The sequence below is a fragment of the Thunnus thynnus genome, chromosome 16, assembly GCF_963924715.1.
Source record: "Thunnus thynnus chromosome 16, fThuThy2.1, whole genome shotgun sequence".
NCBI classification, from domain to species: domain Eukaryota; kingdom Metazoa; phylum Chordata; class Actinopteri; order Scombriformes; family Scombridae; genus Thunnus; species Thunnus thynnus.
The window spans coordinates 11,181,031-11,195,455 of NC_089532.1; the positions used below are offsets into that span (position 1 = coordinate 11,181,031).

A 14,425-nucleotide genomic window follows, 5' to 3' on the forward strand; every position below is an offset into this window, starting at 1 on the left:
GGGGGTGATTGAATACAGATGTATCTCAATGTGGTTTGGCAATTGCTGGTCTGACCATATGAATATATGTTAGTTTTTGAGCAGAAACTGAAGAGTTTTGAAGTGAGTACGTTAGCATTTGCACAGTGGGCTGCAGTTGTTTGTGTGAGAAAAAGTATTCAGAAAATTTGAAGGTTGTATGATGGACATTGAATGTTTTTTGTGTTAAAGCAACTCAAATGTCATCACAGTTTGGTCCATGTTTTGACTGTGTGTGAAGAGTTTTGAAGATGCATACTCAGTATTGAACCATGCATGTAATTAATCGTGAAAAAACTGTAATGTTGTAGACTGTGCACATTCAGTTCACAATATGTCTAATGATCAACGAAAGGCCTAATGTTTGTTTCTTTGCTTGGTTGGTTTATTGGTGATAAAAGCTATAAAAGAGTTCTGTATGGTAGCCCCAAGGTGCAAAAGACATCATTTTACAATTTTTCTCAATCGCTTGCACATTATAACTGGGCCTATTAACCAAACATCCCAAACCATGACACAGTCTATCAATAGACAAACCCATCTCCCAAAACTATAAACACTATTCTCCTGTTTTCACTCATTTAGAAAGCACTGGCATTCAATATCATTAACTCAAGTCATCACAGCTGGAACTCAATTAACACACAATTTCCCCAGGTGGAAAGACTCACAGTCAAAATTGTTCACACACCAATCAGAACATCATGATAGATAAATAACAGGGTCACAGATCACTTCACTTGTTTTAGAACAATGGATTCACAAAGACCTGAGGCAGAATAAATGTGATTTCTTTCTTTCTTTATGTACAAACAGTTTTTGTTTTGTTTTGTTTTTTTGTTTTTTTATTGGTTTATACAGTATTGGTAAATACTAAAAATGGAAATTATTTTACTTTATCAGTTGCATATTTTTACATGACATTTACTTTTTCACTCAATCTCAGTTTAATTTATCACAGTACATTGAGGAATAAACAAAATTGTAACTGTATACAAGTGTTGTGTCTTTATATGGGGTTCATCATATAAAGAGGTTGTTCTGGAGGAAAACCATAAGCGCCATCATTCATTGCAGTAACAGTTGTGTTTTGAATTGATCTCACCAGTGTGTGATGGCTTTTTTGTGTATTTGAGTTTGTGTGATGTCTGAAGGCAAAGTTTGATTTAGATGTACGATTACACGGTTTTGAGTGGAGAGTTTAGTTTTTTGTTTGAAATTTGTGAAGATGTGTGCAGTTATGCATTTGTGTTTAGAGTTTTGGCAAATGGAGCATAATTTCAATAAATGTGTCTTAGCAATTGAGAAAAACTGTAAAAATGAAATGGGTTTTAAGAATGATTTCAGCAAACAATAAACATTTCAATGTAGGCCTAAATATGGATATGTCAGTACTGTTTTAAGACATTGAAAAGAATATGTGAACCTCTAATCTATGATCAATGTGCAGCACAAACCTTTTTTTATTTACCTGCTGCAGTGGACGTTACTCCGCGGAGCTCTGTGATTGGTCAGCGGACGTCTTTCAAGCTCCTCCCCCGCTGTCTGTCACCGTAGCTCGGCCAAGTCAGCAGCAGCCAGCCGGCCGTCCAGCGGCAAGTTTTCGGGCGAATTAACAAGTAAAGGTCAGTAAAATAGCACCATGTTTTAACACAAATCCCTCAAGCTTCGTCACGTTTAACATTTGCATTGTTTTTCTGTCGGTCAACAGGCTCAGCAAGGCCCGAAAATGAGTCAGTTCAAGGAGCGTTTCGTGACTCTGCTCCATGAGAAGAACTTTGTGACAGATCAGTTGGCAACGGCGGAACAAAAAACGGGAGTGAAGAGAGAGTACATCGCCTTGGGTATGTTAGCAGCTCGGTGGGAAGAAAGGAGGCCACTGTTAAACTTTAAGAAGAAAAAAAAACCATGTCTGACTGTGCTTTTAACATGCTGAAGATAAAAACTGAGGTCGTTTAGGGTTTTAACGTCTTAACGGTTTTCTTCATGTTCAGCAAACAAGTCAACGTTAGCTGTTTGAGCTGAAATTAAATTACCATTCAAACTGCTGCTGGCAGACTGTTGCATCACTAACTTACTCAACTTTTCTCAGTTTCATTTCATATCATGTGGCACTGTTGGCTCATTTTATTGCCCCTCTAAGCTTTGGATAGCAAAGTTCAGCCAGCTCAGACCTTTATGCTACAAGATTAGAGTTGATTATATAATCCTAATTACACCACGCTTTATTCACCAAACACTTCTGCCTGCTTTGCCTTCATTAGGATGGTGTGTGAGGTAATCCAGATTGAAATTTTAAGTAAAAAAAAAGCTTTAGGAGAGATTTCATGCAACATATGGTATCATTTATTTATTAGCATGTCCATGTGGAAAAGGATAGGGAAAAAAAAAACATCAAGAGGACTCAAGCAAAGAATAATGGAATATAAAAGTACCATAAATTGTTTAAAAGATATATCCAGTTGCAGCACATTTTATGGAAATTTGATATATGGGAAATGTGTTTGTCAAAGAGAGAGTGAGATTTAGAGAAATTGTTCCTTAAGAGGCAGGCGTTCTGGATTAAAAAATTGGCACTTTAAACCCAAGAAAGTTAAATGAGGAATTGGTTTAGTAACTGTAGAGTTTAACTGGATTATACTTGTTCTCAAGGAGCAGGACTTCTTTTGAGAACATTTGGAAATTTAGTAAATGGATGTGTCATGGGTCAACCGTGGTTTGTCTATGAATTGAGTTATTCATAACTGTTACAAATATACTGTGTTTTGAAAAAAATACTTTAAAATTAACCCCAGTAAGGGGTTAAGATGAAATATTGTATTTGCGTGAGAATATTCTCAAAAGGATGATGATAATTTTGTTTTGTAGACTTTGTATCTATGGTTTTTTATCGGTAACAATCTCTCACACAACCCTGATGAAGGCATGATAAACAAAAACGTGGTAAATAAAGCATGGTGTAGTAGAGAAGAGCTGTGCGACGTGTGTTAACTTTGATGGACAAGCATTGAAGCATACCCTGGTCTTTTCATTATCGATTAATCATTAATCATACATTTATATTATTTTCTTGATTAATTGGTTAGTGGTTGGTCCATAAAATGATGATCACAGTTTCCCAAAGCTTGAGATTATATCCTCAAATATCTTCTTTTATCCAGACCAACAGTCCACAACCCAAAGATATTTAGTTTACTGTCATGAAGGACAAAAGAAAACAAAATATTCACATTTGAGAAGTTTGAGCCAGAGAATTTGGACTTTTTTATTTCTTAAAAAAACAATCAGTTATCAAAATAGTCGGCAATTAATCAATTAATCGGCTAATCTTTGCAGCTCTACACTGGTCTGCACCTCGCTGAAATTGATCTAATCCTCTACTACCTCTAATCTCTCTGGGGCATCAACAGCTGGTCCTGGGGGGTATTTTTATCACATCCTGAAATATCCAGAGCAAGGCGGAGATGGATTCTAGGATGACTGGTTATTCAACTGGCCGCTGCTCTCGGTTAGCTTTTAGGAGTTGTGTTTTGACAGTAACTTGTAGTCAGTTTGCACAGTAGAAGTCAATAAAGGCCTGTCACCTCAGGCTACGAAGTCATCATTTTACCCATGATGCCACTTAGCTACAGGAAGCATGTTAGCCACGGTGACCTACATTCAAACCCACATCTACATTGGATGTGTGGACACAACCCTAACATGAGTACACATCTATACAACCATTTTCAAGGTCACGGAAGATATTAATTTCTGAATGTGTTGATTGCTGAATGTGAAACGTTTCGTCTATATTTAGCTGCATGATATCAGATGTTGATTACAAGCATGATTGCAAATAACCCTGAGGATTTTTGATATTTTCAGTGAGGGTGTGCAGGTTCAAATATAGCATTTAATATAGATGGCCCCAACATTATAGCCTGTGTGATACTGGATTTTGGAGGCGGATAGTGATATTTGAAAGTTTAAAAAATCTGATAGCAAAATATCAGCAGATATTCATTTTTTAACATACTGAACAAACATTTTTGATATGGATTCTTTAAATTTGGTCGTGAAAGGATTACCAAGATATGTAACACATTGTACAGCTGAAAATAAACTTGTTAAGTGCACTGTGGCAGTATATAATGGGAACACACTTTCCAAACTAGAGCTGAAAGTATTAGTTGATCACTCTATTAGACGATCGACAGGAAATTACCCAGCAACAATTTTGATAATGGATTTGGAGTGGATAGTTTGAGTCCATTTTCCAGCTTCTCAAATGTGAAGATTTGCCGCATTTTTATTATTGTAACCTGAATATCTTTGTATTTTAGGACTGTTGGTCAGACAAATCAAAACATTCAGAGATGTCAACTTGGACTCTGCGACACTGTGATGGATATTTTGCACCATTTCCTGACATTTTGTCTAACAATTGATTAATCGAGTGACTAATTTGCAGATTAATGGACTAACCTTTCCCAAAGTACATTAATCATATCACTGGCTACAGGAGTTTGGGGCTGATTTATGTCCGGCCCAGATCATCTGCTAATGTCTACAGATTCAATCTTAAACATCCAGAAGTTCTCGCAGACTCATTTAAAAATAATGGCTCATCACACACTACAGGATATTATGAAGATTATCGTGCCAGAGGGAATGATGCACCACCTCACATGATCTCACGTGATCTCATGGGGAAGCAGATGTAAACAAAATGGAGACTGACATGGTGCAACAACTTGCTTTAGTAATGTTTTACAGTGAGAAAAAACAAAAGCAGAAGGCTAAAAGAGTCTGGATGTAAAAAAAAAAAAAAAGGTTGGGGAGATGCAGTCAACACGGGTTGTCTGTTCTTCAGCGAGAACTGGACGTGAGATTTTAACTGTCAGTTTTAATATGTCAACAATAGTATGCTAGCAAACGTTGGCCTCAAGGGCTTCAATGTTTACTGTTGCTTGGCAACACCGTGTGCTCTCTCTCAGTGGCTATTGTGGTCCCCCTCAGAAAATAGTGACGTAATCATCCAGATTTTAAACCCTAAATATCAAACATGTTTGAAATGATCGGCGCAGCCCCGACAAGTCTGCAAGCAGCTCTGGAGGTTTAAGATTGGACCTGTAAACATTACCAGATAATCTGGGCTGAACATCGGCACCAACCAACTTCTCAGATCAGATTTCCCCTCCAATTGTTTGGAGGTGTGACTCTGGGATAAATCGACCCAAAACTCCTGAAGTCTGAGCCCGGCTTTAGTGTCAGTTCAAGCTCAGTCAGATCTAATTTCAATACTTCCATGTTTTTGTCCACAGAGTCTCACACCACCAAACTGGCTTACAAAACAAATACCGAGGATTGTAAGCAAACACCACTTGACCTGTCTCTACCCTGTATTTAGCAGAAGGTAGAACCAGACAGAGCAGACAAATTATACCATGTCCTGTCCTGCTTCTAGAAATGTCTTGTTAGCTTGTTAGTGAGGCAGCAGCAATTCATTTGATACTTTGGCCGCGTTGCTTGCTCATTACAAACGTGTACACGCTGATAACGGCTTGCATACAATAAATTCTTCCTTGATGGCTCACTGTAATTGTTTTATTGTACCTTGCATTGATCCGGGCAAGTAAGTCGAACACATTTAAAAAGCAGTGTAACTGTCCTCCGTTGAGCTGAGAAACGTCTCAAGTTCATGCTGACTCTTGTGACACTCTGAAGTGTGAAGAGTAATGTGCTGAGTGGAGCAGAGAGGTCTTATCTCCACTGTGTATGTAACCAAACTCTCTGAGTGAGTGACCGTTTGTTAGTTACATGTTTTTAAAGTCAACTTCCACCCCTCACCCACTGTGATCTTAACAATGGGTTACTGTGATAATTTGATGTTAAGTGGAACTGGATTTTCTGCTGAATTACAACTCCTGAAGCTCTGTAATGAGTAGTTTGAGTCCTACATTACAGGATTACACAACTGCGCAGTGGCTTTCGTGCACTTATTTCCAGTTTTTCCACGAGAAAGACACGTGTTTTCATTTAAGGCTGTAGAGTCTCTGTGTTACTTGGATGCATTGTTCATTTTCCTAGAGCAGCTCACGAGTTGGTTACTCACAGGACAGAGCCAGATGGCATGCAGGTTTTGAAATGTCAGTCAAAAAGATATGTGTCCATGAATTTGCAGTTTGCTTTTTTCGTTATTTATCACTGTCCAATTATTTTCCTATGCAAATCATTGCTGTGCAGACCTCAGCGTCAGCAGTTGTCTCTTTGGGGTCTTCCATTTCAACCAGTTCTTCCAGTTTTGTCTCCATTAGGAGAGAGCTGGGAATTGTGTGGATATTTGTGTTTGAGCTTGGACAAACAAATGAGATGTAAAGAGCAGGCTACAGGACAAAAGTAAGAACATTATAAAAGGCTTTTAGTGCTTTGGATACCTGTGTGACTTCATTATGTTTATGGCATTTATGGTAGTTGAGGTTGATATCAACAGTTGAGTTTTGCCTACATTTTAATGTTCATATGGCATACAGCTGCTCGAGGGTTAGACAGTCATGCCCTGTTTGGCCATAAACCAGTCCTCACTTCATATTTGCATGGAAACAGAGTTCACACACAAGTTCTGGAAAAGTTCTGTAGATTTGAAGTTATCTATGCCTTAAAGTTCATTGAGGAAAATGGAAAACTAGCATCAAACGTTTAGAAAAAACACGCTAGTATCACTTTTGAAAATGAATCAGTAAAGGAGAAATAAGTCGGCTAAAATAGCTGACACACAGCAGTTAGTGTGTTTGTCTGTGAAGTCAGCTAACCAGCAAGTTATATAAGCCTTTGAAGGATTAAACAATGCAGCTACATCAATATTGTTAGGAATAAGAAGCATATAGTTCACTTCATACAGAGCTGATTGTCCTGCAGATTGTTTTTGATGTGTGTGTGTGTGTGTAATTCAGAACATTGCCTTGTAAAGTAAAACATGATAAATATTTGGCATCACATTACACAGATGTCTTTCAAGAAATAAGAAAGAAATGTACACAAATGCAATGTCAGCATCCATTGTAGTTGCTTTGTAGACTGCACTTCAATACACATAGTACAAGTTGTGTTTGGACTTATAGAAAACTGAAGGCATTTGTGGAATCTTTCACTAGGTCGAGGTGTATAGGCTGAAGCGTTTCACATGACTGTGCGAGCTTCCACCACCTGGATTTGACTATCAGTGTTTGACTTGAGTTTAGCGCTCCTCCTAATCCTGGTAGCGTGCTGTCCCGACATCCTGCTATCAGACACACTCTGCTGACGACAAACGAATGTGGCTTGACATGAGAAGTGTTTGTCAAGTAAATGGATAACCTCAACCTCTCCTCAATGCTGCTTCTCTTCTCTCTCTCTCTCTTCCCTCTGCAGGTGCTCTGACTTTTATCGGACTGTATCTGCTGTTTGGATACGGAGCCTCGCTGCTCTGCAATCTGATTGGCTTTGCCTATCCAGCATATTTCTCGTACGTATGAAGTTGAGCTCATTTCAGTGAATGCCAAACCAAAATGCATGAAATCAATGCGTTTAAAATATCTAAATAGTGATAAGCCAAAGTAAATTTATATTTCTTAAATTCACTGACACTTATTGTAATGTAAAAAAAACAAGAGAACACTTGTAAAGCAAAAAATAATAGCCCCTTTCACAGCAGACATTTTGGCTTCCCATAGCAGGAAAAGCACAGGTGTATCTAATAACAATAATTATGGCTCTGTCCAGTCTGTCAGCGTGCACAATAACAGGGCTTTGGGACTGACACATCTAAATGAAATGCAGCCATTGTTAATTATTAATGTTATATTAAAGGCCTATTTTGTCTTCAGTATTACAACTGAGAATAGATCTTTTAATTTCCTTATCTTATTGGACATCTTTTTCTATCTGTACCTCACCTCTGCTTCCTATAAGCCTTTTTCACTGAAGACATTTTTACATGTCACAGTAGTAAAAAGCACAGGTGTAAATAATAAAATGAATGATGGCTGAATTATGATCCTGTTATTGGGCATGCTGGTTAACTGTCACACTTTTATTGCTTACAGGGACACTTTAGTACAATGGAGCCATTGTTAATGTTATGAGGAACACCTGCACATTTCCTACTGTTTAAAGTCAAAATGTCTGCTGTGGAAAAAAGTTTTTGTTGTTTATGTTCAAAAGACAGATTCAGATTTCCTAAATAATTTCTTGATAATACACTACTCACATGCCCATAAGTATATAACATTTACTGGTCACTATAATCATTCCTCCTCTCCTTACTGACCATAAGGTTATTTCCTTCTGGGCTGTCTTTTTTTGTACAAAATTCTCTCTTTGTGTTAATATCATTCCTCTGCAGCCCAGTAAGGAAAATACTGTCTGTGAAACAAAAAACAAAATAAGTTTGTACTAAAAAGACAAGGCAACCTTAGAAAATAACCTGTGAAATTTCTTAACAACTTCTGGATAGATTTACATGAAATTTGGTAAAGATATCCAGGGTGCCTAGATGATGAATCCTAATGACCACTGACTTCTCTTCCTCTAGCACCACCATGATGTTCACAATTATGGCTTTGAGTGAAAATTCTAGACAACTAATGGAAGCATTTACAGTTAAAAATGGTACACACATTCATGACCCTTCAGGATGAATTATAATCACTTTTTTGAATCCCCCTACCTTTACAGCTAGTGCCATCATCAGGTCAAAGTTTCAGTTTGTCGGATACTTTGGTTTATGACCAAATACCTGCAAAACTACTAACATTTCCATCAGCCTCAGCTGTACCTACTATGTTTTCTAATTATAAAATGTTAGCTTGCTAACATAATTAACTATGATGCTGATGCCACTCACAGAGCTGCTAGCATGGCTGTAGGGTATTTGTCTTGTTACTATAAGCAAACAGGTTGTCAAACATTGAATGTTACTCACATTGTGTGTATCCCTCAGGCCTAAAAAAAACACATGGTATACATTTCCTACTTGATGAAAAAATTTGAAAGTCCTGTCTTTTTGTCCTCTCTTTTTGGCACACTGATTCCTTCTAACAGAAAAAACTCCACAATATACCTTTAAATGCACTCTAATGTTCAATTAGTGACTTTAAATCTTTCTGTACTGTTTATGTTATGTCCTCATCAACCATCTGAATCAAACCTGTCCTCCTGTTAATTCAGCATTAAGGCCATCGAGAGCAACAATAAGGATGATGACACACAGTGGCTGACCTACTGGGTTGTCTATGGACTCTTCAGCATCGTAGAGTTCTTCTCTGACATCTTCCTCTTCTGGTTCCCCTTTTACTATGCTGGCAAGGTACTTTGACCATTAGTTTGCAGAGTGTTTTTGTGTACAGTCATACTATGTTGATCACGGGGGTTGATGTCTTTGGGCCTCTGTATATAGTAGTTTGCCAACAGCACACTCTTGTGGACAATTCATGTAATGTCAAAACAAGGAAGACATGCAAAAAACTGCTGTGTCCAAATTCCATACTACATTATAATTCTAAGCAGGTTTTGATTATGTAGTGTGTTCACACTGGAAAAGTGACTAAATTCAGTATACTCAAAAAAGTCAGTATGTATACTCAAAACACTTGACTCTCCAGTGTGCAATTGATGGACATTATTGTCACAGAATGCATAGTTTAAAGGAAATGCAGCTACTCACAGCTCCAAAACATTATGATAAACTGCAAACGGTGGTGAGACAACACCAGCAAAATATTGGAGAAAAAAAGCATTAAAGTAAAAAGAAGTAGTTGTGTAAAGTTGTGAGTTAGGAGGAAAAGTGACTCCACATATCCATGTTTCGGTCACCTCACTATCCAGATCTTCTTGTCTGATCGCCATATTCACTATTACTTGATTCATTACAATGGTTTGACTTGAATAAACAAATAAACTTAATCCTGGAGAAATCGGCTTAATAAACACTGCCTCATACTGTGCAGTGAGTGATGTTAATTAACATAGGCCTGTTATGTAACACAAAAATACAACAGCAGACATCTTAACAAAAATACTAAAAACAAGGTTTAGCCTGAGGAAATGAGGAAAATCCTACATATTACAGTTTTGATAATAATTATTGTCAGCATTGTACAGGATATTTATTTAACAAATGACACAAACAAAAAGAGAACCAGACCTTTACAGCTACTGAACCAGCAGCCACTTGAGACAAGAAGCTTCACACCATGTGTGCCTGACATGGACTCAGAGTTCACTTGTGTAAAGCCCTGCTTTCTGACATATGTTCAGGTGTAAAGGACAGGTGCAATAGATTTTATAATACTTAGTGTAATTTAGGCCACATGTGTTTTCAGTGTATTTTGCATGACTATTTTGAGATCATTTCCAAAATAAAGATTATAATTAAGAAATGCATCTTTACTGCAGTATTTGTAGTATTTCTTTATAAGCAAGATGCCATGTTTTATCTCAAAACAATTCAAACAACCATTTCTCAGTCGCTTTAGGATATTATGTATTTCCTACAAAGATCTGGGATGAGGTGATACGCAGCTCTGATAAATTATTTAGGAAATGGCGACCTTTTGACTCACTAAAGGTTTTACCTACAGACTCCAGACTAAGTCCCCTGGCCCCTTTTTATTTTTTTTATCGGTTTAATCATCACCCTTTCATGGTTTCATGTGCAATGAAAGGAGTACAACTGTTAACGCTCCTCTTGTTGGAGGAGAGGGTAAAAAAGGGGAATTATATAGGGAATTCTGCCTACATAATATACTGTGTACCTTTTTGTAATAGTTTGAATTATTGTCGTAACAGTATGTTAAGGAATATACAGTAGTAACATGGCTAGATTTCAGTTCTTTGTATTGCTCAATTTAAAAAAAAAAAAAAAAAAAAAAGATATACAAAGATTACTATCAAAACTGTAATATGTGGGGTTTTCAGATTAATCGGGTAAAGATAAGTTTTATGATTTTACTAACATGCCTACTGTTGTGTTGCATAACAGGTCTGTGTTACTTTACAGTCTCCCTTTGCACAGTATGACAAATTGTTTATTTCAGCACATTTCACCAGGATTAAGTTTATTCATCTAAATCATACCATTTTGACCAAAGCAAGCATCATGATGATGACAATTAGCTTGAAACACATGCAGTGCTGACAAATATTTCCATGTCCCTTTTTAGCATAATATCTTCTGCTCTCTCCTCAGTGTTTGTTCCTGATCTGGTGCATGGCTCCGGTGACGTGGAACGGTTCTGAAATCTTGTACAAGCGTGTGATCCGGCCATTTTTCTTGAAACACCAGGCTACCATGGACAATGTGGTCAGCGATCTGAGTGCCAAGGCAAAGAGCGTGACCGAGTCCGTCACAAAGGAAGGTGAGTCAGCCGCAGTGTACATGCCAGTACAGCCACATCCACATAGTATAAGTACTGCAGCACCAGTATTCTCACAGCAGGCAAATCTGAGCATCGTCTCTTGGATTCACATTGAAATAATACATTCACAAACACAGTAAACAGATTTTTTTTTTCCTTTCTGCAAATTAATATTGTTGTTTTTGTCTTGTCTCTTTATTCCCTCAGCTGTTAATCAGGTCCTCAACCATCAGAAGGACCAGTAAGAAACATGGGAAGACCTTGTGTGTGTGTGTTTGTGTGTGTGTGTGTGAGTATGTGTTTCCTGGATGAGTGAATGAGTGAGTGTATATGTGTTTGTTGTTTGGCTTTTGGTTTAGTGAACCAAAGATTCACACCCGTGAAAATAAATAAAAGCTCATTTGATCACCCACATCAGTTCACTGCCATCGGTACTGCCAAGACAATCAGACAACTGTGACCTATTTATGTGAGCTTATTTTCTTTGTTGTAGTGTGACAAAATGGATGGAATGAAATGTGTGACAGCAAAAATTATGATTGTGCACCTGCAGGTTTCGGCAACACTGGAGGTGTAGTCAATAATATTCAGGTGCATGTCTAATTGAGCCATTTGTGACTGAAAACACACAGATAACACTACGGTTACAAAAGCAAGTTGCCTTGAGATGTATCATAAACGGCATATTCTAACATTACTCAAAAATGGAGCTTTTATGTGTCATTAAGTGTCTTCTTGCTCTTAAAAGCCTTATTGTCATATGTGTCAAGCAGCATTTAAAGTCTGTTTGAGCTTTAGGAGAAGTTCTCACTCCACGCTTTAACTGGACAACCTCTGCCTTTTGATATGTCTTAAATTATCATCTAATTATGATGAAACAATAAAACTGGAACCATGATGAACTGTACTGAATCTTTGTGTCTGGCTTTCAACTTTCAGATGTATTTCTGTTTCTTCTGGGGCTCTCTCTCCAAGCAGTGTCATTCCTCACAAAGTGGGAAATTGGATTTTATTTGGTCCAAATTACAATGTTCACGCACCAGTGATTTCTGTAATTGTATTTTATAGCAGTGGCGAGTTGAGAAAATTGTATTTCTGGATCCATAACCTCTGCGGATTTGGTTCTAGTTAATTTTGCAGCACTGAATTTTTTTCTTTTTTCTCTTTTTAATGAACTTTATCTGCAGTTATTGTAAATGGTACCCAAATATCTCACTGTATCAGTAACTTAAAAATTACTTAGCTCTTTGTTAAACACCTCTGAATTCAAGAATGTTTTAAACACAAAATTACGTTAAAGCATTCAAGTTTTTGCAACCAGTTTTGCAGATTTTGCAGCTGTAGATTCTTTTCAATTCATCTCTCAATTTGGTATTCTTTCTAATTTGGTATAGCAGGACATGTTTGTGTTTTTGTTGCAGGGAAAATACTAATGCCATGCACAATTTCTCTCACATCCTACGTATCCACTTGATCTTTTGACCTGTCACCCTCAAGTACTTTTACCAGCATTCAGACAGCCAAACCACCCACGCTTTAATTTGTGTTTGGCTCTGTATTCACGCTTGAGGGGCTCTGAATGGGAGACCCTTTGTGTTAGTGCGCTGGATAAAATGCTTGGGAAATGGTGCACCGCCACAGGGAGAGGAAGGCATCTGGAAATGTCTGCTGCGAAGATATGTCTGCTGGGTGTTTATGTATCCCATCAGCCACCGGTGGCCAACAGGTTATTGATTTAACAGAAATGGGACACAGAAACCAATTATTGCATTGTGTTGCTTTGAGGTTTGTACCAAGGTCTTGAATTAAGGGAGGGGGTCTGGAATGGCCAAGTTAGGGCAGTAGAAGAAGAGAAGGGGACAAAGAAGGGAAGGGAGTGAATGTATGACAGCAAACACCAACAGCTGTCTTTTTGTTTTATTACAAGCTGCTTTTTAGCCACACTGGCCACATCCAGACTGAAATATCTTAACAACTACTGGGTGGATTGAGACACAATTTGGTACATTTGACATTCATAGCCCCCAGAGAATAAATTCCACTGACTTTAATGACCCTCTGACTTTTCCTCCATTGCCACCAGCTGGTTGGCATTTTCAGTTTGTAGTGACATGTCTTGACGAATATTAGATGACTTACATTTTGTACAGATATCCATGGTGCCCAGAGGATAAATCCAAGTGATTTTGGTGATTCTCCTGACATCCTGACCTGCTGCTAGCGCCAGCAGCAGGTCAGAGTTTTCATATATCCTAGGAAATATCTCAACACATTATACTGGATGAATTGGCATGAAATTTTGTAGAAATATTCCTGGTTCCCAGATGATAAATCTTAATGACTATTCCTCAAGCCACCAGGAGGATGATATTTGTGAAATATTTCAGTCAAAACTGTAAATGTCTCAATTCAGAGTTTCCCTTGAATTGTAGTCACTTTGTTGATCTTTAAACTTTCCCATCAGTCTCAGCTGTCCTGTGTTTAGTGATAATCAAATGGTAACATGGCAGTAGACTCGCCTTGTTTTGAATCGTGAGTCTTCATTTGAGTCTCTTCTTCCCTCTTCATCCTAGTCCAAGCTGACTTTCCATCTGCATGTGCTTGCATAATCTTTTCTCCTGCCTTACCCTGCATTATGCTGCTCCTCCCTGATCTCATGCTCATTATCCCCCCTGACTAAAACAATCAATGCTACTTGTAATCACCATGTCTGTTTGTCTGACCATCACTGCCCAGTTTGCTACTTCGTGCAGTTCCTCGACTCACCGACAGAGGGGGACAAACACAAGGCTGTCTGGTTGGTGAGTCATACAGCGAGTCCGTCACGTACAGACAAACACAGCTCAAAACAAGGCCTGGTTTGACTCGACCAGAGGCCTTTAATAGCACCAGGGCGAAGCTTTATCACACTTAAGCCCTATTGATGATATTAATAACCGAAATTAATCAAATTCTCAAATTTTTGCCGGCATTGGCTGAGAATTCATTTGGGTCTCCTTACACTGGGCTGTTATATTCCGAACTAGTGA

At 38.0% G+C, this 14,425-nt stretch overlaps 1 protein-coding gene across 1 annotated transcript; it reads left to right on the plus strand.

Moving 5' to 3' along the window:
• The first annotated feature begins 1,535 nt into the window (after positions 1-1,535).
• Positions 1,536-12,303, plus strand: zgc:101744 (Receptor expression-enhancing protein 6-like). The gene is made up of 6 exons (XM_067613959.1): positions 1,536-1,643; positions 1,730-1,862; positions 7,411-7,504; positions 9,208-9,346; positions 11,228-11,396; positions 11,604-12,303. Exons 2-6 carry the CDS (start codon positions 1,748-1,750, stop codon positions 11,639-11,641), a joined length of 555 nt encoding a protein of 184 aa, XP_067470060.1. The 5' UTR covers positions 1,536-1,643; positions 1,730-1,747; the 3' UTR covers positions 11,642-12,303.
• Positions 12,304-14,425: the final 2,122 nt, after the last annotated feature.